General features: G+C 47.1%; 9 protein-coding genes across 9 annotated transcripts; 6 read left to right on the plus strand and 3 right to left on the minus strand.

Annotated features, from left to right (window-relative positions):
- Window positions 1–267: 267 nt before the first annotated feature.
- On the plus strand, window positions 268–645 carry N7455_010495 (uncharacterized protein; the record flags this gene model as incomplete). Its single annotated transcript, XM_065606468.1, has 1 exon — window positions 268–645. One exon carries the CDS (start codon window positions 268–270, stop codon window positions 643–645), a length of 378 nt encoding a protein of 125 aa, XP_065460431.1.
- A 3165-nt stretch (window positions 646–3810) lies between these two features.
- N7455_010496 (uncharacterized protein) lies at window positions 3811–5478 on the plus strand (the record flags this gene model as incomplete). The annotated part of the gene is made up of 3 exons (XM_065606469.1): window positions 3811–4335; window positions 4391–4400; window positions 4457–5478. 3 exons carry the CDS (start codon window positions 3811–3813, stop codon window positions 5476–5478), a joined length of 1557 nt encoding a protein of 518 aa, XP_065460432.1.
- Window positions 5479–6517: 1039 nt separating this feature from the next.
- N7455_010497 (uncharacterized protein) lies at window positions 6518–6789 on the plus strand (the record flags this gene model as incomplete). Its single annotated transcript, XM_065606470.1, has 2 exons — window positions 6518–6544; window positions 6604–6789. 2 exons carry the CDS (start codon window positions 6518–6520, stop codon window positions 6787–6789), a joined length of 213 nt encoding a protein of 70 aa, XP_065460433.1.
- Window positions 6790–6864: 75 nt separating this feature from the next.
- On the plus strand, window positions 6865–8151 carry N7455_010498 (uncharacterized protein; the record flags this gene model as incomplete). The annotated part of the gene is made up of 4 exons (XM_065606471.1): window positions 6865–6891; window positions 6958–7177; window positions 7413–7520; window positions 7583–8151. The coding sequence occupies 4 exons, from the start codon at window positions 6865–6867 to the stop codon at window positions 7951–7953; spliced, it is 726 nt and encodes a 241-aa protein (XP_065460434.1). The 3' UTR covers window positions 7954–8151.
- A 165-nt stretch (window positions 8152–8316) lies between these two features.
- Window positions 8317–9863, plus strand: N7455_010499 (Zn(II)2Cys6 transcription factor; the record flags this gene model as incomplete). The annotated part of the gene is made up of 2 exons (XM_040954928.2): window positions 8317–8378; window positions 8426–9863. 2 exons carry the CDS (start codon window positions 8317–8319, stop codon window positions 9861–9863), a joined length of 1500 nt encoding a protein of 499 aa, XP_040814693.2.
- Window positions 9864–9899: 36 nt separating this feature from the next.
- N7455_010500 (pepsin-like aspartic protease) lies at window positions 9900–11237 on the minus strand (the record flags this gene model as incomplete). The annotated part of the gene is made up of 1 exon (XM_040954821.2): window positions 9900–11237. One exon carries the CDS (start codon window positions 11235–11237, stop codon window positions 9900–9902), a length of 1338 nt encoding a protein of 445 aa, XP_040814558.2.
- A 922-nt stretch (window positions 11238–12159) lies between these two features.
- On the minus strand, window positions 12160–13850 carry N7455_010501 (uncharacterized protein; the record flags this gene model as incomplete). The annotated part of the gene is made up of 3 exons (XM_040954924.2): window positions 12160–13430; window positions 13482–13584; window positions 13632–13850. The coding sequence occupies 3 exons, from the start codon at window positions 13848–13850 to the stop codon at window positions 12160–12162; spliced, it is 1593 nt and encodes a 530-aa protein (XP_040814761.2).
- A 1694-nt stretch (window positions 13851–15544) lies between these two features.
- Window positions 15545–17753, plus strand: N7455_010502 (uncharacterized protein; the record flags this gene model as incomplete). Its single annotated transcript, XM_040954816.2, has 9 exons — window positions 15545–15797; window positions 15851–15918; window positions 15977–16148; window positions 16207–16302; window positions 16359–16621; window positions 16679–16772; window positions 16835–17146; window positions 17215–17467; window positions 17522–17753. 9 exons carry the CDS (start codon window positions 15545–15547, stop codon window positions 17751–17753), a joined length of 1743 nt encoding a protein of 580 aa, XP_040814709.2.
- Window positions 17754–18835: 1082 nt separating this feature from the next.
- On the minus strand, window positions 18836–21354 carry N7455_010503 (uncharacterized protein). Its single transcript, XM_065606472.1, has 7 exons — window positions 21148–21354; window positions 20965–21092; window positions 20557–20909; window positions 20025–20503; window positions 19794–19969; window positions 19179–19742; window positions 18836–19104 (listed from the first exon to the last, which is right to left on the minus strand). The coding sequence occupies exons 1-7, from the start codon at window positions 21259–21261 to the stop codon at window positions 18864–18866; spliced, it is 2055 nt and encodes a 684-aa protein (XP_065460435.1). The 5' UTR covers window positions 21262–21354; the 3' UTR covers window positions 18836–18863.
- Window positions 21355–22295: the final 941 nt, after the last annotated feature.

Genomic DNA, 22295 nt, shown 5'->3' on the forward strand with positions numbered 1-22295 from the left:
TCTCATGGTAAACGAACCTACAATTGTTAGCGGACGGGAACGGAAAATACTGCGCAGAGTCCGTTCACCTTCTGCTATGGTACTTAATACCGCTTACCAACACAACTCGGCAATACCGGGATTGCACGTTCGTCTAAATGGCATCTGATCCCCTTTGGAAATAGGGTGGGGAAGGCAGCGGTAAAATAACAAATATCCAACCAATGACCCATCGATGCAACCTGAGCACGGGTTGTATAGGAAATTGCTGGAATCAGCTGGCCGGCAATGGAGCGTCTGTATACCGCGTCGGAACTTTCTATGTCGCATTATTCAGATGGGCACGATCTGCTGGTGACCATATCCAGTAAGGTGCCTAGCATGCGCATAGCAGTTGACGAGGCACCTGATGAATTCTTGAACTCGTTCCTGGACAAGGTGACAGAGTTGATGACCAACAACATGGCGGATCTGAGTGCAGCGATGAACTTCATCACGTCCCTACCGAGGACGAACCATAACGTCACTTTCAGCATCTGTACTTCTCGGCGTCGGACTTTCTTCGTCTTATGCTGCCTGGAGATCATTCTGGTAATTACTGTGTGCCAGGTCGACTGTATGCCCTTCACGTTCAGTGGTCTAGCTTGTCAAGTCGCACAATATTAACCCGTAGCTCGACGTGGATGATCTAGTTACCCGTCATCAGCTGATTAATTATTAATCCATGATATAGACAATTACATCGAACGAGATATTGTCAAGCCGATAGAAGCGTGTTTCCGAATAAGTAAATATAGCCTTAGGCCCGCGTTTAGTAGCGGACGATTCCCTACCCTGAAAGCTTCAAGGATGTTGTCCAACCTCAGTTCCACACTCAGTAGCATGTAAAGTAGCGGGCATAGGTCCTAGAGGACGATAATAAAATGACCTCGCAGCGCACGGTGGCTGATTAAGGACAGGTGGTCGCCTAAACGCAACTTCACAATGAGTCCCCTATGAGTTCCGGGGGGTGGTATATTGCGATAGCATAGTGTTTAGTCAAGGTGAGATCCTCCAAGACAGAAAGGTAATTCTGACAGAGAGTGTGGAGTACCATTGACCGATTTTTCGGGGAGAACTTAGGGATGGCCGCTCGACCGAGCGGTCTATGCCAGGAAGAGCATAGACTCCAGGATCGTTTAGGTCGCCTGCTGTGACCGATAACTCTACTCAGAGCAAGAAGCGAAGGATTGTCATCATCCATATGGTGTAGACTTATGTGTCATATATCGTAAGAACTACACAAATGCTTTCGCTACGGTTGAAGTCTCTTCCTCTTATTAGGAAGAAACTATATCCGGTCATATTTATTACACAAAATATTAATGCTCCAGTGCAAAGCATCATGGGGTGGCTATAATTTAAGGATTCTTTGCCCGTGTGTACCCTAGGCGGGCGAAATATATTGGGAGTAGAAAAGTCGTCTTACGAGCTATCACCAAACTGCGTACAAGAGAGCCTTTCCGGCCCTGTATCGGGCCGGTGATGATTCCCTTTCCATTAGCAATAGCGATAATATGTTTTATACCGGGAAGACTGCCAGGGTCGGGTGTAATTCGAGCAGAGCGTACGTTGTGTAGGCTAGGGCAAATTTGTGGAAAATAGCAGAGATTGTATAGCAGAAAGGGACATCAGTACCTCATTAATAGCAAGCAAACAACGATGGGTTTGCTGGCAGGCGGGATTTATTCTATATAGAGGCGATAGTGTAGGTCATGAGCACCAGGAGCATAGCACGGTATGTGAATAGCGGGATTCCATACGGGCGGCATATGTATTAAGCATAATAAAGTTGTATAAGCTAGGTAGGTCGTTATAATACTTGTAGACGAGGCTAGGGATTGAAGAGTCTTCCAGTTTACTGTCCGGTAGGGTTGGTGATATATATACTGAAACCAGACAAGCCTTTGAGAATATATAAACTATGATCTACGATAATAAAATGTCTGGGAAAGCACATATTGATATGTGACAGGGCAGGCATTGGGAAAACGCAATATAGGGAAACGAGAAAAGAACGAATGGCAAGACCGAAGCAAGTCCAAAAAGTATTGACGAGCAGGTGACACTAAAGCAGGGTAACAGCGGAATGGGGGTGGTATACCAGGATAAACTTAGTAAACCAAACCCCAAAACACAAGGACAGCAAGGGAAACACGCGAGGAAAGACAACACAACATGTCAATTGGTGTTTCTTGCAGCGTCAACTTGTAAAATCAGCCTCGCGCAAGCCTACGGTTTGTAACCCCTTTCAGGCTGTTCCTTTGTTTCGGGGCATTCTTTCACCGTTGCATTTGGCCGGTCATCAACATCATTCCTGTCTTCAAAAGGTGTCTTTACTCTATAATATTTGTGACGGAAATCTCGGTAGACAACAATGTATGTTATAGACCAATGATATGTAAGACTAACTAAAATGACACGAACGAGAAGTTTACTTGACAATCTGACTAATTTCCGTATGCACCAATTGGCCGTCCTATGATTTTCCGGTGTTCTATAATTGCCTCACGGTATTCGACATCTTAACGTAATATTAATTCACTGCCGAGTGATCCACCGTAAAACTCATAGTAAATGCGATATTTTCCAAATTTATATATGAACAACCACTCTGATTTCTTTGCCCTCAATAGCTACTGATAAAAGGACTTTTAACCTTACATAATATATCAATTTTAAAAAAAATCGAAAAGCTACATTATCATGGAATTAAAAGTTACTTGTTAAAGGCAGAAATACAGTTGTACGCAAAATCCTCGACTTTGGCCCCCCACCGTATGATTATTACAAAAAAAGGTTCCGCCGCTTAAATTGTCCGCCCGACATTCGCCATGTGGCGCCATTATTATGGCCTCCTCGGCCTTTCACGTTCGCCATTAACCCCTTTTGGCTTGTTGGGCCGTGCATTGGACCGAGTGCTTATCACGCCGAAATTTACCCTGCTGAAGAGAAACTAGCCTCAAATTATAGGGCTGATTTCGAACCGGTGCTTTGGATATTTTAGGCGCCTGATGGCATAACTTTGTGGGCGTTTGGTAAGCGGTAGAGACTTCAAGGGGTGTTAAACACTTTTGCGCAGTCTCACTGTATATATATCGCAGTTACAAAGTCATAACTTTTTTTTTCCAAATTCCCTAAAGAAGCTAGATATCACCTAAAAAGCATTGAACCATAAGCAACCCCATATAGACTACGTACCATTGTTGAGATTTTTAAGTTATAATTTATCGCGTTTACTACCATGTGTTTTGCGGCGGACCCACTCGGTAGTGAAGTACGTTATCTCTTCCTGCTGTTGCCTGCACTCACTACCCGTTCTAATTGCATTCCTAATATTGATGACCCGTTTTAGATCCTACTTTGAACATTGCGAGTGAGACCCTCACGGTCCTGGTTCTCAGACACGCTCCGAGTCGCTTCTAGCGGTCAAATTATATAAGCTTAATGCGACTTCTGGAAGGATTCAAACTCTCCTGCACGTGGATTATTGGCTTCCAAGGTTCCTTCCAAGATATATTAATCACTATAATACTCGCTATTGTGGATCGAGCTAACACAAGAAATCAATAGCCCATTCAGTGCGCCACATGGTTGGCACGTGGTTGGTCTCCACAGAGTTCGACATGATTGGACGTATCATCCAAGACAGATTGATCCCCGTTTAGGTCAAGAACAATCTCGGCATGGTTCCACGGACGTACGCTACCGCATTGCCCGCTGCTTAAGTGCGCGTTTCCCACCGTTACCATCAACGATCATCCTTTTCACCCTCCGGCCTTCTTCGCGATCATGGGTTTCTTCCGCACCTTGAGCCTGACGGCCACGGCCACGGCTATGGCTTTGGTGGCTGCAGAGGCCCATGTATGTCGATCTCAGTCTACTTCCCCCAGCGTCAGCGTCGAGCAGGGTATCGTCAAGGGCTTTTTCCAGAATGACACCTCTGTCTTTTTGGGCATCCCCTTTGCCGAGACCACTGCTGGTGAGAACCGCTGGAAGGCTCCTAATCCCATCAGCTCGTTCCCCAATGGTCAGTTGGAGGCCACTGCCTATGGACCATCCTGTGCCCAGGTGATGTCTGGCACTGCCATCACTGACCAGAGCGAGGATTGCCTCAGCCTCAACATTTGGACCCCGGGCAAGGGTGCCAATCTGCCTGTATTCGTCTATATTTACGGCGGTGCCATGGTCACCGGCGGGAGCAGCAACGCCCAATGGCAAGGTTTTAACTTTGCCCGTAATGATGTTATCTACGTCAACTTTAATTACCGCGAGAGCATCTATGCCTCGCCCAATGCCCCTGAGCTGCAGGGGAGAGTCCCAGAACTTTGGAGTCCTGGACGTGGAGTTGGCCATGGAGTGGATTCACAAGAACATTGAGGGTAGGTTCCCCTTTCTCTTAAACCACCTTTTGGCCTTTTAATAACCTAGTCGCTAGCCTTCGGTGGTGATAAGTCTCGCATTGTGCTGGGTGGTCATTCATCCGGTGGAGTCCACGTTGATCACTATCTCTGGAATCACCCTGATACCTTCCTGGCCGGCGCGATTGAGATGTCTGCCAACGCCCAATCTGGTCCGGCCATTGCACCCGCCGGTGTCGCACTCAAGCAGGTGGTTCAGGACATGCTGGATGCCGGCGTGACTCTGGCCTGCACGGCTGAAAACTACACTCTGGACTGCCTGCGCGCAGCAGATACTTACGCCTTCCAGACGACCTACTTCAACTCGACCTCGAACACCTGGTTCTCACCGGTGATCGACGAGATCACCCGCTTCTCCAACTACACCGACCGCTTCATCAAGGGTGACTACGCAACATCGGTGCCGCTGATCGTCGGCAACTCCGACCAGGAGGGCGAGATCTTCGGCTACGTCTACGGCAGCGAGAACACTAACTTCTCGTCCTGGATCCGCACTTTTGATGCCGATATTGCCTTCGTGCCCGCGGACCAGCTCCTGGCCGCCTACGACGAAGCCGACTACGCCTCTGTCTCCCTGATGAGCGGTGCCTCTTACGGCGATGCGCGCTTCCTCTGCGCGACCGACGCCCTGCTGGACCTACGCGCTGCCAAGCAACCCACCTGGATCTACCGCTGGTTCGGCGACTACTCGAACGTGCTGCCGATCCCCAATCTTGGGCCCTCACACGGCAGCGAGGTGCCCTTTTTCCACGGCGGCAATGAGTGCTTCTCGCTTTTAGACGGCGTGACCGATGCGGAGCAAAAGCTGGCGGACTACCTAAACGCCCGTTTTGTCGCGTTCGTTAAGAACCCCACCGCTGGCCCTGGCTGGGAGAAGGCCCAGCCTGTTAATGGTCCCTTGGCGCGCTTGGGTGTGCCTGGGCATGAGGAGGAGATTGTGACGAGCACGACTGGCGTGTACAACGGTCGCTGCCAGAAGGTCTACAAGCCCAACTATCCTAACTACCCAGTGGTGCTCAACCCTGTGTTGCTGGCCTAGAGTGTCTGAAAAATCATTGCGGTCTTGCCTTGTTCTGTATTAAAAAAAATAGATCTAGAATTATATAATTTCAATCGAATCGTGGACCATCACAGAATGAGCCTAATGCAGGTACTACCACGGCTCGATAACGCCCCCTAAGGCTAAAATCCTGCAAACAGCATTGTAACCACATCGGCCCCCACAGTGGCGTGAGCTGAGCGGCAAATCAAATCCTTCTCCCGGAACACCTGGCTTTTCTTTTAAAGTTCCGACAGAGCGCAGAAGTGGCACTACTAAAAATGATCTGGATCGCGACTCCCACGTTCTCTCCTTGCCCCACTGCGAATTTGGAGGAATAAATATTTTCGCACCTGAGTCGTGGTCTTATCGATTATTTACTAATGTTTATCGCTTAATGTTGCTAGTTGCGGAGCACCGGCTTCGAATAAATTAAACCATATAACTGCCGAATGAGGAATCTCTAAACGCACGAACTTCCGCTCGAGATTACACAGTACGATAACAGCTACCTAAATGTGGTAAACTTGGAATCTATCCGAACCGCCCAATTCTGGAAATCTGTGCAATCTCGGAACATTGGAATATTCCCAAGGTTCGGAATAGATCTAGCGTCCACAAAGTTCCTCTGGCTGTAACACCGATCCATGGGTCACTTAGTGGGGCCACAGCCTTGGAATCAGTTGGGGACGATGTAAAATTCGTCTAATACAGTAATTATCGACGTTTGCCCCATATTCAAAGCACAGATGTAATCTTACCAAGAAAGATACCATCCATCCTATACGAAGTGGATGACACAACGAGTCACAGTCCTTCAATCTAAGTTTAACCTGTTCGATAATCTGTTCTAGGGCCTTCCCAAGGTAGTGGGCCTTGGGAAAAGTGTTTCACTGCACTATCTCTTTTGGAGAATGACTCTAGGAAATGTCCTGTAGATAATTTATAATAATAGACAGTTGGCTCATTATTTTCATGCTCCGAGTCTTGCCTTTTCCCTCTCTCTGCGCTTCGTGACTGAGACAGAAAGCAAGTCAAGATGGCGCGCCCAGATCTGGGGCAAGTGGTATGATATCTTTCCTTCCAATTTTCCACTACCTTGCTAAATGGGTTTCCGTTGTGTAGGTGGCCTGGTATGTCTGCACAGTGGCGGCATGTATATTCCTGGTCTGTCGCCTTGTGGTCCGCGTGCGGCTTCTGAAGCGGCTTTACCTGGACGACCTGTTCGTTATTATGGCTGCTTTGTGTCTAATCGGCGATCTGGCAATTCAACATTATATGTTCAACCTGGGTAGGTGGTTCGAGTATTGAACTGTTAGAGCAAAGTTTTAGAGGAGTCCACTGACGGTAGCGGGCACAGGCATGTCTGAAATGGGGAATACAACCATGCAGCAGAAGATTAAACTGATGAAGGTAAAACAGCCTGCGTTAGGAAGTATACACAGTTACATTGTTATTAATGCCTAGTTTATCTCCTAGATGATCATCCCGGGCTCCACATTATATGTCACTGCGCTATGGCTGATCAAGGCTAGCATGGTGATCTTCTACAAGCGCCTTGCAGATCGCACCCGGTACCAGATGGTGTATAACTTCACACTTGGTTTCCTGGCTGCGACCTGGCTAGTGCTGTTTTTCGATATTGTCTTCAAGTGCTACCCACCCCGGCGGCAGTGGGATGGGCTCACAAACCCTGAGTGTGAGAGGATGCTTCTATATCAACTACCACAGACGCAGGGACTGACGCTCTTTTAGTGGCATGCCCCCAAGGACCCTCCACAGTCAATTACTGGCTCACTATTCTCTGTAAGGCCGTTTTTCTTGCTTTACTTGGACTATCAACTAACCTTTGCAGTCAACATCTTCAGTGATGTCTTCAGTAAGGTTCCGAGCTCAATTCGTCTCAATTTCTCCGTCTAACCCAATTCAAACAGTCATTTGCCTCCCCATTGCGCAAGTTGCACGACTCAAGATGCCCAAGAAGCAAAAGTGGGGTGTCATCTCTGTCTTCCTCCTGGGTGGTCTTGTAGTCATCACTAGCAGTATGTCTCCCCTCCTCTGTCCGTCTCATCTCCTTCCTACAACTAAACCACGTTCTACCCAGTTATCCGGGCAATCTACTCCCACCGCAACGAACAAATGATCACCTGCACCGTCTCCATGGTCGAGACCGCCATCGCCATCATCGCTTCTTGTCTCCCCGTTCTCCGCACCCTGGTATTCGGCTCGCACTCTCGCACGGGAACCTATAGCGGCCGCCGCGGCTACGAGCTCTCGCACTCTGGCGTGCATACCGGCGCCCAGGCCAGTAAGCAACACACCACCGTCTCCGTCTCACGAAGTCAAGTCGACCGCGGTGCAGATGACATTTCGTTCAATGACTCCGAGGATGGATTGGTGAAGGATACCGCACCGGTTACCGGGCCCGGGATTGCCGTCAGGACTGAGTATTTCGTGCATGAGGATCGCTCATAAGGATGCATGGAACTTCGACGAGGCTAGCTTGGGAAGCACTCGTCTTGTCGATTGTGCATCCCACGACACATCCACCACACATAAGATATATAATCATAGAGGCGCTCATGACCATACCCTTGAAATCCCATCAGGGTATTATAATGACATTAGAATATAAGTGGTATACCCAAAATAAAAGGTTATAATATCATTTCATTTAAAAAGTACCATCATCTACTTATGTGCCTTTTGCGTGGTTTGCCCTTTTATATGGGTGGCTGATTTCCGCCCCCACTCAGCAGCTTCAGCCTTGATCTTCTGGTTATTTTTAGATTTTGACCCAATCCTTCCACCTTTGCTTCTCATCCCTCGATCTATCTCATGATTTCCACCAAAGCGCGTCGTAGCACACCCAAGGTTCGAACAGGGTGTGCCACCTGCAAGTGAGTATATTGGCTAATGCTCAGTACACTGCTTCTAACTGAGCCAGAAACCACCGAATAAAATGCGACGAGCGACGTCCCAGATGTGGCCAGTGCACTTCCGCCGGACGAAGCTGCCCCGGATATCCCCAAGCTCCCACCTCCCAACCCGAAATCAAGATGTACAATATCCCATTCAAAGTACCCGGCAGTCGCGCAGACCGTGAACTACTTCATTACTACTGTTGCGAAGCAGCCGGCTCCTTATCTAGACTCTCAGATACTACGCTATGGACGAACCTCATCCTGCAGAGATGTGAAGACCAATCCGTTATCCGCAATTCTATTGTTGCGCTCACCTCCCTGTATCGCGACTATATGCTTGTTAGGTCACCGCGGTTCGAAGTCTCAGTCAAACATATCCAGCGTATTACCAGATCGCACTCTCAGCTTCGTGTACATCTTACCCGAGATCCTTCAGCTGAGGTTGCCCTCATCTGCAGTCTCATATTCTATACCTTTGAATGTTTGATCGGCAATGTCCAACAAGCACTATGGCATCTAGATCAGGGCCTGATTCTCTTGCAAAGGTTGCAAACAGATTATCTGTATCTTGGGGATGGCCAGGAGACATATGCGCAGTTGGTGGCGATCTTCTCTCGGCTTGATATTCATGCAAGTATTTTTTCACTTGAGAGAACACCTATTCTCAGGCTTGCGTCGCCGGAACAAGTCTCGGGGGGGATGCATACGGTTCTAGAGCGGATTTCTGGTCTATCCGATCTCGAGACCTCGCTTACCGTGCTCCAAAATTGGACACTATGGCACCTAATGGAATTCGTGGAATACAAGAACCTACCTGAATCCCAAGTACCATCTATTGTTATTCGGGAAAGATTGCAGTTGGAAGCTCAACTTCAGAAATTGGAAGAACTTTCGGAGAAAATGACCACAAGTGAAGATTTTCAGTCTTTTACTTCCGCTCAACGCCAACGACTCATTCTTCTACGAAGCCAGACACTCATCTTTCACGCGGTTCTCTTGGAAAATATCACCTGCACTCTCGATGGCGCTCAGAACCCTCTAGAAGCGACTTGCAGATTTGATGTCGCTCTTACCCAAATATCAACACTGTTAGCTCTATCATCTGAATCTGAATCTGGGTCTACCTTTGAAAACAACACTCCTTCCAATCGAGCCTTCACACTTTCGACAAATATCATTGCGCTGCTATACTTTATCTGCCTAAAAACAAGCGACCGCCGTGTCTTGCGCACTGCACTCTCTTTAATGCAGGGGTCTCTATTTACATCTCGCGATGGACTTTGGGATGCACGTACCGCTGTGACTATTGTCAAAGCAATGGTACCTGAAGATGATATACAAAACGAAGAGCCTGAGATGGATTTCAAACTAGAAGATGTAGGCTCTGGAATTATTGATACAGATGGTGGATTGGAGGAAGCATTCAAACTGTTAAAACTTGAACAAAGTCAGATCAAATAATCAGATCTAAATACAGAATTATAATCCTTTCAGGCCTTATACTATCAGTGAAATAGCCAAGGCCAAAAATAAACCGCTCACAGCGCGATGCTGGATATTGTATCGCACTGGGGCACCAGAAGCCACGGGCGTCGAGGTGGTATTCCCCGAGGCATTATGCCGAGGGCCCAGCTTCTTGGCGAACCGCATCTCATCCTTCCCAAAGTCAAACACAGCCACGACGTTCTTCAAAAATGGAACGCCAATAATGTTCAACGTGATATCACCCATGGAGACCTCTTCAGATGAAGCCAGATTAGACACGCAAACCCCCTCAGCAGTCTGATAGATCAGATCGGAACCATCGTGGTAGAAGGTTTGGTCACCGAGCGACAGACCGAATTCCGGTGCTTTGGCCGAGCAATCGACAACATACAATTGGAGGTCAGGATCGTAAGTTGCCGGAGGCGAAAAGAGCGCGTTGATTGGCTCAATGACTGCGGGTGGAAGGTACGACATATAGTTCCCAGAGTCGACGAATGCTTGAAACGAAGTTGTGTTTGTAGTCAGGTTATTCGAGGAGGAGCCGTAAGTGATATTATTGACAGTGGTTGACCAGTAAGACCGGACACTTTTCCCCGATGTGTACCACAGCGGAATGTTCTTCGTGATCTCGACGGGGACTGTGGAGAAGTGGGAACTGTGATTGACGGGTGGAAGACCGCCGAGAGTCAAGTACCCTCCAAACGAGGTAGATTGATTCTGCGGTGTATGTGCGAGCGCGAGACTGAAGTATGGATCGATAAGGCCCTGCTCGTGCATCGTGAACAGCAAAGGATTGTACACCAGACGATCGCGCCAATATGTGCTGTTGGATGTGTGGTTTGCTGGGTGTGCGGACGTGAGAGCTGGGTATCCTAGACCGAGTAACCCGCTATTCACGCCATCGCCCATGGGATTAGAGGCATTTGAGATGGCGATCTTCTGTGTGTTGACGGTTACACCGTTCATGGACACTTGTTCGTAAGCCATGTGGCCGCTCGCGAGTCCTGCACCGTATTGCACACCGAACATTTCGTTGTTGACAGGGCGATATGTTTTGGACTTGTGGTAAGTCTTGTTTGAGTAGAGGCAATCACTTTGTGGTAGGATAAGGTTGCTGGTTTTGTTGACGCATTTGTACCCGGGTTGCATCACGTAGGTGTCACTGCTGCCTGTATCCACGAGGAGCATGAAGCTCTGGTTCCCGATTGTGACTGGAGCATCAAATACAGTTCCATACTCTGTTGCTCTGAGAGTAGATGTTGCACTTGAGGTTCGTCGGGTTGGTATGTTTCTAGATCCGGCAGGAACCAGTAGCCCAGCGGCGATAGTAAGGAGGTATAGGAGTAGCATGATAATTGATTGCTGAGGACTGTGATGATACCTCTGGAATCCTGTACTTGTCCCGATATTTATACATGACTAGATATTCAGATATAGTCTGCCTTGTAGCACGAAGTTAGTTACTACGTAACTTAATAGAGCAGCTCGTACATTTTAGCGTAGATATTAGCGTGTTTTCGCCGTATATTTTAGCCCCTACGAAGCGGTATAGGGACCAGGGGCCAAAACCCAATTAAAACTGGGTTTTGGCCCCTGGCCCATATACCGCTTCATACTTATATTTTAGCCCCCAATGTTATGTGGGGCGGGTGGGGTCGCGCAACGAGAAAGTTCCGCATTTGTGTCGAAGGGTGTTGGCCCAGGCTAGAAATCGACCTTCGTGTACAGCCACAGAGCCTAAAGTTTGTAGACCTTGGACCCAACGGAGTGGCCAACTATCAGGATCCTTCTCAATTGGAGGACCAAAGATCTTGTGCATTAGAGTCTCCCCGAGTCGACATTCAGATGTGTTCATGTCATCCTGTTGTTGGAAGGATATACGCCCGTCGCTGACGTTGTCAACATCGTAGTAGTACCGTGACGTCGCAACGATGTTTTCGTTCAGTAAACCGTCAACATGGAAATCGTCGTCACCTTCGTAGAATGGAATTTCCGGTTATAATTCTATTAATATAAACTATTCGATATTATCTCGATATAATAATCTAGAATAACTAGAAAAGGATTTTATAGAGACTTTTAGAGGGGTATCTTGGGTCATTCATATGGTCTCGGTCCATCTCAGTGGAAGTCTACTTGGGATAACACGTTATCTGGCAAAGAGTGCACTTTGCCAATGTTAGAGCAATGCTAGTATGTATATATTTTCGAAGCCATAATTTGTGTATAGATTTGGTGTTGGGTGACGCCGAATTCCAAATACCCGTGCTATTCAGATTGGATAGATGAAGAACGGGTTCTCCATATCAGTCATATCCAGCATGGCAATTTCAACTTGCCTGCGTATCACATTCCCATTTTCGTCGAGCTCCTCGACTACTCCAAATTCGTGAGCCCTTCTCTCTTCGCTGGTTAAGGTTTCAGCCCAAGTCTTCCGCTGATCGTTCCTGCGTTTCAACAAGAACCTTATAATGAAAAGGATGAATGGTGTCCCAGCCCAGCTCACCACTATCATGGAGATCCAGGCACCATAGTAGCGAGGTGCGTCCTTAGGAACCCAGATCTGTGGCGAGCAAATGTTTGCAATGGAATAACCAACCATGAACATAACATTCCGGGTCAGCTTCTTCGTGTAGCCGGCCGCAGATGACGTAGTCCAACCCAATGCGATGATGTAGGTATTACCATAGGTGTGGCCAGCTAGAAGTAGACAAGCAAGCATTCCTAGCTTCTGGTCCCAATCGATAGCAACCATGCCAATTCCACCTGCAATCGCGGGGACACACCAGAAGAGTCCGTGGAGTGCCAGATTTGAAGGCCACCACCGTAGGGCGTAGGCTCCTGCAATACAAACTAGGACGCCAAAACCGCCGCCTGCTGCAGCCACGAGAGTCGAGCCCAGACTATCCACTCCAAGAGCCTTAGTGATGAGGTTTTGTTGTCCGTAGGTGAGATTATTAGACATCATGAGGGTGAAGGACTGCAGAGTAAATAGCCATGAAACGGGGTCGCGCAGCGTCTCTATAAACTGGCTCTTCTTAAACTGCTTCTGTTCAATGGAGCTTTGACTTGATTCGTGTACTCGTCTGATGGTGTGGATTTTCTCCTCCAGTGATAGGAACTTAGCCTCGGCTGGGTTGTTCGGATACTGGAACCAAACAAGAACAGAAAGAAGTACCGAGACAGCTCCAGTAATAATCATGAACAGCTTCCAGGGCAGAACGGTGCTATGACTCCAAAGCAAGCCGTAGGAGATAAATGCGGCACATATAGGGGCGGCTGCCGACGTCAACCAAAGCCAGGGCTGGAGGAATGACTGTTCATAACGATTAAAGAACATTCCGATTGTGACTTCCATCGCGGGTACAACGACAGATTCAGCGGCACCAAGCGCCAGTCGCAGAACCACAAGAGCGCCATATGTTGTGGCAACGCAGTGAAGTAGTAGGATGACACCCCACATGAAGACAAGAGCAGCTACAAATTTTCCAAAAGGTAGTTTTTGCATAGCATAATGTCCTGGCCATTGTGCAATAATGTAGCCTAATGGGGTATTAGCGGAGATATATTCGAAGCAACAAGACTGTCACGTACCGACGTAGAAGAAAGTTCCCAGATTATTGTATTGGGCCTTGGTGATGCCGGTCTCTTCGAACAGGCCGAGAATAGCGGCGTATCCCAGAGTTGATTTGTCAATCTACAGAAGTTAGAGGTTGTAAATAAAAGGTCGAAGGATGAGCTCACAAAAAGCAGTAGGTTGATAGCGGAGAGGAGTCCAAAAATATGCCAGTACAATTTGCGTCTCAGCCTTTTCTCCTTCTCAGTCGTCAATGGACCAACAGAGTCTCCGTGAAGCTCAAGAATGCGCAGAGTTTCATCGGCATATTTGGTCTCGATAGCTTTCTCGTTCTTAGGTGGTGGACTCTCCTTGGCCGTAGGCTCAACCTTGAAGGCCAAATCCATACCTGTATAGCTTGTTTCTTAGCGGCGATCGAAAGAGGCACGCACGGTCGATGCAAGTCTTTGAATGACAACAAAGCACTTGTAACGGAACAAGAAATGAGCTTAGTGAGTTATTGTATCGTTTTGGCGTACTCAGAAATCTCATCACGCCATAATTTGGATAAAAAACGTATCCCTCACTTTCTTGGCTCTAGAAATGCGGCTGATTAACTATCATTGAGAGGACTCCAAATCACACACGAGTCCCCAATTCTGCTCGTTAATTCATTATCACCTGCAATAGCCACGGTTAAGGGGCATGCAAGCAAGGAGAGGACAAGAATGAGTAAGGTCAATTGTATATTGTTTGCCTCAGGCACCAAGCTCTAAGTGGTCCGTGTGGGGCGGGAATCCCCCGGCCCGGTTCCCGTTGTCCACCATTGTCCACCTTTGGAATCTTTATCCTTTCGAGTGTCAACTTTTGGAAATCTAAGACTTCGAAGTCTGTTCCAGATTAATTTCGGCCTTGGCATATGCTGAATCCTCCTTTCTCGGTAGCTGAGGTCGTTCAACTCCACGCTTAGTCATCCCTACGAGGGAAGCGCCTCAGGGTCCAGCGATCTTTTCTAGGGATCACTACACAAATGATCTCCATGGAGAAAGGAGAGAACCGTATATGATTCCTAGAAAGCGAAGTGGACAGAGAGAGGTGGGAGAGGATGTACGGAGTAACTGACTACAACATACTCCGCACGGGTTGTCTCATGGGGCCCCTAGCTCCGTATGGGGCCCACGGCCACCGAACATCCGTTCAAGACCTCGCTCACACTCATCTCAACAACACATGGCGTGATAAGTAGCAAAACAAGCCCCCACGTTTGCCGATAACACCATCACTGCGCGAAATGGCATGGCTGTAGCCAACCCAACTTGGCGCATCTACCACTGCCACCATCTTCAGCCACGCTTCTTGTTTTCGCCATTTAGCTAGCTATTACGTGCCAGATCTACATCCGCTTGAACAAATGATACCACCAAGCATTTGGAGTTGTTGTATCCTGCCATGCAAATCTTACCGGGGTAAAAATACCATCGGTACGAAGTACAGATATACTAACATGGATTTTTACTTGAACACAATTATTGTGCGATACTTGGCCGCCAGATTCACTGATGTCAAACATTCGACTCCGGCAGATATTCGGCAGGTTCAAATCATCGCGCGATAATTTCCCCACTTGTAGTACACAAAAGCTACAGGCTAGGTGCTTTTGACAAGGATATTATACACAGACTAAGACACCAGATGACGAATTATGTTTTGGTTTCTGCTTAACATGACGCCTTCCCCCTCAAGATCAAAATGCGAATGGTCGGTCTCCCAGTCGGCCCACTGCTTTGGTTGTAACATTCGCCCCTCCGATGTTGAAATCAGCATGCTCCACAAACAAAACGTTTTCTGCATGCCACTGAAATCGTGAGCATGGTATTGGACAAGAGATCCGGGAGTAAGATAACAAAAGAAAGACGGTTCGGTGCCATGATATATAGATGGCCGATGCGGCACAGTTTTTATTTTCTTTCTCCAGCATATATACCATCATATGAAGCGACGGGAACATTGGCACTCGCCACCTTGCATTGTTTGATTCGTTATTTCGCAAAGAGCCTTGTCAGATCTACTTGACTTTCATAGCTCTTGACAATTGCCAGCAATGGCTTGGCGGCGATCTTCAAGCAAGACCCCTGCTGCGCTCAGCACTGCGGTCGAGGGCCCGACGGGGGAGGTCACAACTGTTGGCGGGAAGTATATCGGCGAGACCGGAGGCAATAATGCGACAACAACGTACCAAGATGCATCTGGCGCTCCAGTTGAGCACCACTCGCCGTTGGGATACTCTGTTGGTCCCGTCACAATTACCTTGCTGAACATCACTATGATGATCGGCGCTGGTATCTACTCCACACGTTAGTGCCACACAACCCATGCATATGCAGAAACCCCAGCTAACATGACAAAGCATCATCTATCCTCTCCGGTACGGGCTCGGTCGGTGTCACTCTTGTTTATTGGACCCTGGGTTACTTGGTATGTCTTGTTCATTATCGGAAAGTAGCATCAACTGATCACGCTTGCTCTGTCCTAGATTTGTCTCACGTCTGGAGCTGTGTACCTTGAGTTTACGGCATACTTCCCCAGTCGATCGGGTTCAGAAGTTGTTTTCCTCGAACAAGCTTACCCTAATCCAAAGTGGCTCTTTCCAACTACTTTTGCGTTCCAGAGCGTCATTCTTTCCTTTGGCGCTGCCAATGCTACAGGTGGGTGTCTGGTTGCATTTCTATTTGTCGCAGGGCATTGATTAATAAACCATAACAGTTATGGCCAACTATCTCATCGCCATCTCCGGGCACTCGGGCACCGACTGGCAGATTAAAGGTACTGCTGTAGCGTGCTACACTATGGCTACCTTGGGTAAGTTGCTCTCGGTGCATCATTTCGTTCAGAATTTGGGTACTAACAACCTGCAGTACTAGTGTTTAACACGAAATACGCATATTGGTTCTCAAATGCTGTTGGAGTTGTGAAGATTTGCACCCTTCTCTTTGTTATAGTCACTGGCTTTGTTGTTTTGGGTGGCAACACTAAAGTTGAGAACCCCAAGGCCAATTTCCAAGATGCGTGGTCAGGGAGCTCTACAGCTTCTGCATATGGGCTTACTACTGCCCTGTACCGTATCACTTTCTCCTACGGAGGTTACAATAACGCTTTCAATGTTGCCAACGAGGTCAAGGTATGGCAGTTCAGGATTAATATGGTACCGGGCTGAAACTAACATTTCCGTCGACAGAATCCCGTTAGGTCACTTAAAATCTATGCCACCACTGCTCTCACAGTGGTTTATGTGTTATACATGTTCGCAAACGTTGCATTCTTTGCTGCTGGTTAGTTAACGACAGCCCGTCCTACGCTAGGATCGCCACACTAATTGCACATGTTTTCACAGTTCCCAAGGATGAGATCGCAGGTTCTAAGTTGACGATTGCAAGTCTGTTCTTTAGTAAGGTCTTCGGCGACAGCAGTGCAGTTCGCGGCCTCAACTTCCTCATTGCTTTGGCTTCCTTCGGTAACATGATCGCCGTGATAATTGGCATATCTCGGCGTATCAGAGAATGCGGCCGACAAGGAGTTCTACCTTGGACGACTTTCTGGGTCTCGACGAAGCCCTTCGGCACACCCTTAGGCCCGTACCTCGTCATTTGGGGTCTGACCATGTTGATGATCTTAGCCATCCCTGCCGGAGACGCCTTCACTTTTAGTACGTTTTCTCTTCTCTTTCTCAGTCACAAGCTTGCCTGGCGTCCTTGCAATGCTAATACTTAACAGTCAACGATTTGAGCACCATCCCCACTGCCGCTTTTAATCTTGCGATGGGTGTTGGTATCTACGTTGTTCGTTGGCGCCGAAAGAACGCCAACCTTCCCGAACCCGAATTTAAGGCCTGGCACTTCGTGATTATCTTTAATATTCTCATCCAACTTTACCTCCTTGTGATGCCCTGGTATCCTCCCAGCGGTGGCCAGTATGCTGGCGATGTCAGCTTTTGGTATGCAACATATGCCGTGACGGGAGTTGCAATGTAAGTGAACCCAACTTGGCATACTAGTCTATTCTTACTAACGACAATGCCTAGCCTTCTTGCCTGTGGCATCTATTACTATTTCTGGGCCTTCCTTATTCCCAAATGGAAGGGCTACAAACTGCGACAGGAACTACTGAGCCTAGACGACGGAGTTCAGAGCAACCGGCTTCAAAAGGTCCCCGTCGCCGAGATCCAGGAATGGGATGCGACACATGATGCGGCTGGCCGTCTCATTGAGTCGCCGGTTGAGATTCAGGTTCAGGTAAAAGGCATCGATGTGTGATCTAGAAGTGCTAGATCGTGCCGGTTGGTTCTGCCTCTTGGCTTGTTGAGTTATTTGTCTAATTTATAGAATTCGGGGGAGAGGGAGACATGTAAATATTCGATCCTGCTATGTAATCATTTTCCTCATTTCGTTTCCTCCTCTCTTTCTGATAGACTGAGCCTTATCGATGGCCTAGTAGTGAATAAAGACATTCTCGAAACGAAGCGGCTTGTACCAAAATTTCTAGAGACGAACCCAACCTAATCCCATACTTAAAACTACCTAGAAAGAAAACCGCATGAACCCGGGGGTCAACCGCGTCCGACCTCCCGCTCTTGTTTTCCGGAAGGAAAATCCCCATAACTTAACACTTCAAAGACGATTAATGAATCAAAACGCGTAGTTTAAATAAAAGACAAGAATGGTCATTGATTGACACTGAATTACCTTGGAGAAACTTTGAAATTTATGTAATAATAAAATATATATTTCGTGACGAGGCAGTTTTATAGTCGATATATTTCTACTCCATACTACTAGATAACATATTATCGATGACCCCTATTACTCTCGCCTACCACCGCATTAAGATGTTTTAAACACTGCTAAGACGCACCCTCACACTCGGGTCCTATGTGGTCGAATCAGGTTTCCCACAAATTTCTCGCAGTTACGCATGAATATCCCGTTGTATTCACATTGCAACCCACAACCAACAGAAGGCTGTAAATAACAGCAAAATTATGCATCTTGGCAAGGCCAAATGGCTTAATTAGCTTAGTTATGCACAATATTATTTTATGAGTATGCGCGTAAATACTGAGATTCTGTGGGATAAGATTGAAATTTGGAAGAAGGATAAGAGACCAGACTCATTCGGCATCCAAAATTTGCATTAGGTATCATTGATGGGGTATAAACATAAATTGAGAGGAGCGAGTAAATTAACCGAGCCATGCACCGTCTTGTTCTTCAACTTGCGAGTCAAGGGCGAATGCCATTCCTAGGCGCGCCAAACCAAGTCACCGTTGGCAAAAACAACCCAATATTCACTTACACGACCACATCGTGTCGAATTCAAGCAAAAACCTATCCTTTCAAGAGGGACAGATGGATTACCCCCCGTGATCAACCCCTACATATCTGTGTAGCCTCCCTAACTGCAGCCTCCGCCAGAGAGCGATACTCGGCACAATCCTTCAAAAGACCATCGATCCCTTCATTGGGTGTATCAAGGACCAAGGATGACACAAATGTTTCCACTTGCATGATAAGCCCGATGTGATATATGCGCGAGGCATCTCGTGGATTCTGGACGATGGTTGAAGAAAGTGTTTTGGATGCGAGAATAGGGTAGTAGATCAGGATCCTAACGTATGTTAACCACAAAACCAAGAAGCAATAGGACAGACGTGTTTATTCCGAATCAGAGTCATCACATACCCTATGAGGGTGATATTAGATTGCGGCATATATTTGAGCAAGTTAATCGACGCCGTTGCAGCGCTTGTGCACAGTGATTCTGACATGAATACCACTGGATGCGGTAGATTGTAGACGTTGTTTCTTTCGATTAGATCCCTACCTAGCCTTGAACCCCGGACTGCGGTGACTCGATGGATAGCGATCAGACAGTTGAAGTATGATAAGTGCAGAAAAAGAAGGGTCACGGCTATCGGGGATTTTGGAAAAGCGGAAAGTCTTCGTGATTCGGGTTGGAACTCGACGGGAATACTATCTTTCCACTGTTCGAGCTTTTGGTTCAACATATCAACTGCAGCGGCCACTTCAACAAGCGGACGATCTACTGCTCTGACCGAGTAGAGGTGTTTGTATACTTGGCTCTTGATTAAGGCCAGTTCGCACATTGACCTGAATGCGTTGAAGGTCCCTTGTTGGTTTGTTGTTGACAGGGTTCCTATGTTATCCAGTGGAACTTCCATTGGTAATAAGACATCCATATCATCGTCGCGTTGTGCTAGTGGTGTACCGACCCGAAGAGATATCCTATAATATGTCAGTATAGGTTTGAGATGTCGATATTATCGAGTTTCCTACTCTTTGTCAAGGCAGTATGCAATCCAAAAGACGCGCCTGCGTTGTTCTAGTTCTTCAGGACACAATACCGACCCACTCTCGCTTCGTTCGAGTCGAATCATATGACATATTCGCATAACGGAGGAAATTAAATACCCGCAAGGCTGGTTGCTTAATGTCCCCATCAGAAAGAGGATCTATAGATCGAGTAGTGTTAGTCACATCTTCCCTCAATGCAGTTGTTCGTCTTACCATCCCCACGAGTGCCTGGACGGTCCATAAATCTGGCAACCCAAAGCAGAGTTCGTCCAAAACCCCCAAGGCGTTCTTCATGAACAACCAGCTCTTCTGGCGGTCAGCCTGTACAATAGAGGTATTCTTTATGCGCACCATATACCCTATCGCTAAAACAACATTAAGACTGGCCCAACGACCGGGGAAATTTAGCAGGCCCGGTAAGTTGCTTTCCTCACAAAGTGACAATAGCGACGACGGTTGAAATATGGGACACAGCGAGTTGAACTGCTGCAAGTAGTCATTGACCAACAATATGATCTCATCTTTCGGGGGTAATGGGGAGAAATGTTTGTCGGGAAATAAACCCTCAAGCGGACCTCGATTCGATCCCTGGTGGAGACCCAATGAAAGGAAGGATTGTAAATTGTCAATGGACGCGCCTTCCATTTTATGAGTTATCCATTTTGTTCCTTCTGAGGATAGAGTGGAGAAGCCTATACGTATCAATCAGCTTTATTAAATCTAGGAGATCGGCTGTGGTTCTCACCGGCATTCGGTGCATCCGTAAAACACCTTGGAACGTAGAAGCAAGGCAGATCCTTCGGTATTGATGGGTCGACTTCATCGGAGGCCGAGTCGACCAGGGTGTGATATAGATTCTGCGTATCAGCAGCGAGGTCATGTTCAGCGTCTAGGTGTATTGGCTCTGAATTCCAAACACGCGCATCTGTTATGAAATCTGCATTTTCAGCTGGACTCGACGAGGGGGATTCATCCGACTGTTGAAGCCCTTCAAAAAAGCATGATCCGTTCACATCTTCACCTAGGTCCAATCCTATTTTTTGAAAATGGGCTTCCATGCGTTGGATGTTTGTCTCCAGGCGATCGACCATATTCTGGCTGTGCGATTGTTATTAATTACTGACACATTATAATATCGGCTGTGGTCTTGTACTTCTTCAACTGCCTTTGCCGCCTATAATCAACCAGCGAACAAGGAATGTTGGCTTTGCTGCAAAACGAGCATTTGGACTTGGTGGTAACCTCGCATTTTATTTTTCTGTGTCGACAAGTGTCGCATGCCTACTGAGATTATTAGTACATGACATGATTTGTATATGTGGAATCCGAGTCCGACTTTTCTCTTTCGCTGTCTTTTTCTTGTATGTCTGGTTTCTGGCCTTGACAGTTGGGATAAAGTTTGGCGTAACGCAGAGTCGACGTGGGTTTGGTTATTGAATACTCCATTCATCTTGGATGACCAGGAGTCACAATAATTAGATATAGGAGATGTTTCCCGAGATTGAAGCCAAGAGATCTTTGAAACCCTGCGTATTCAAAAAAAAAAAAACAAAACAAAACATCCACAGTATGCCTAAAGGAAGATGCTCCGTCCGAAGTACCAGTATGGAGGAAACAAAGGTGCATAAGATGGCAAGTTGCAAGTTGTGCAAATCATCCCGAGGTGGAATGTGCCCCCCAGCTAAGTGGGCTCTGACCCTTGTCGGGACGGGAGTGATCTTAGTAAATTCGGGATCGGTTGGCTCCGATACCCCGATAGCAGGGTCCTTCTTAGTACATGGTAATACTATGTACCATGTATGTATTCTAATTAAATATGAGTCATAATCACATATATGGTCTTTGGAAACCACTTCAGACAAGACAACGTGTCTTGTATAGAGTCTGACCAATGATTATTTTCCATCCTTGGTGTACCTCCAGGGCTGTTTAGATGTAGTCTTGGCACACATTTAGAGTGGATCGGATGCCGGATGTTCTTTAATCGGTAAATATCGCGTATTGCGCCGTATTGATATATGCCAAGACCCCAACCCTAACCCGATGGGTCACTTTCAACTTTTTAACTCGCCCATCTAGACCTCTAGACTGTTCTCGTTTGGGAAAAGAAAACTGGGGTATGATACCTAGTAAATATGCCCCGTTTCGGGTTCCGGAAGTAGCAGAGCCAACCCTAATTGGTCATCGGAGTTAATTATCCAGCAAGCCTATATCGGCACTCCGGAGGTTCTTATATCACAGCTATTCAGCTATTCACAAAATATGATTACCCCTAACCTGGCCGGATCTGCCGGAATCTTAATCGGATTTTTTGTTTCTTGCTTGTGGGTATTTATTTTTGGATTTAGAGATAAACTTATATATGTCGAGCTCCCGGTCTGCTTGTGGTTTGCTGTTATCGACTAGCCTCCTTTTAATCTAATATTTGAGTTTTATTTTTAATATTTGATCCTGTTCCTTTCTACGCGAGCACCCAGGGTTTGA

The sequence above is a fragment of the Penicillium solitum genome (assembly GCF_028829755.1).
Source record: "Penicillium solitum strain IBT 25940 chromosome Unknown utg000008l_segment0_segment0, whole genome shotgun sequence".
Classification (NCBI taxonomy): domain Eukaryota; kingdom Fungi; phylum Ascomycota; class Eurotiomycetes; order Eurotiales; family Aspergillaceae; genus Penicillium; species Penicillium solitum.

What these genes read in the sequence shown, in the direction of transcription:
- N7455_010503 (XM_065606472.1), bottom strand. Translation starts at nt 21,261, where the DNA reads ATGAATGGAGTATTCAATAACCAAACCCACGTCGACTCTGCGTTACGC. An exon ending in AAAGACAGCGAAAGAGAAAA is followed by an intron (nt 21,093 to 21,147) that starts GTCGGACTCGGA and finishes TAATCTCAGTAG; the next exon opens with GCATGCGACACTTGTCGACA. An exon ending in GCATACTGCCTTGACAAAGA is followed by an intron (nt 19,743 to 19,793) that starts GTAGGAAACTCG and finishes GACATATTATAG; the next exon opens with GATATCTCTTCGGGTCGGTA.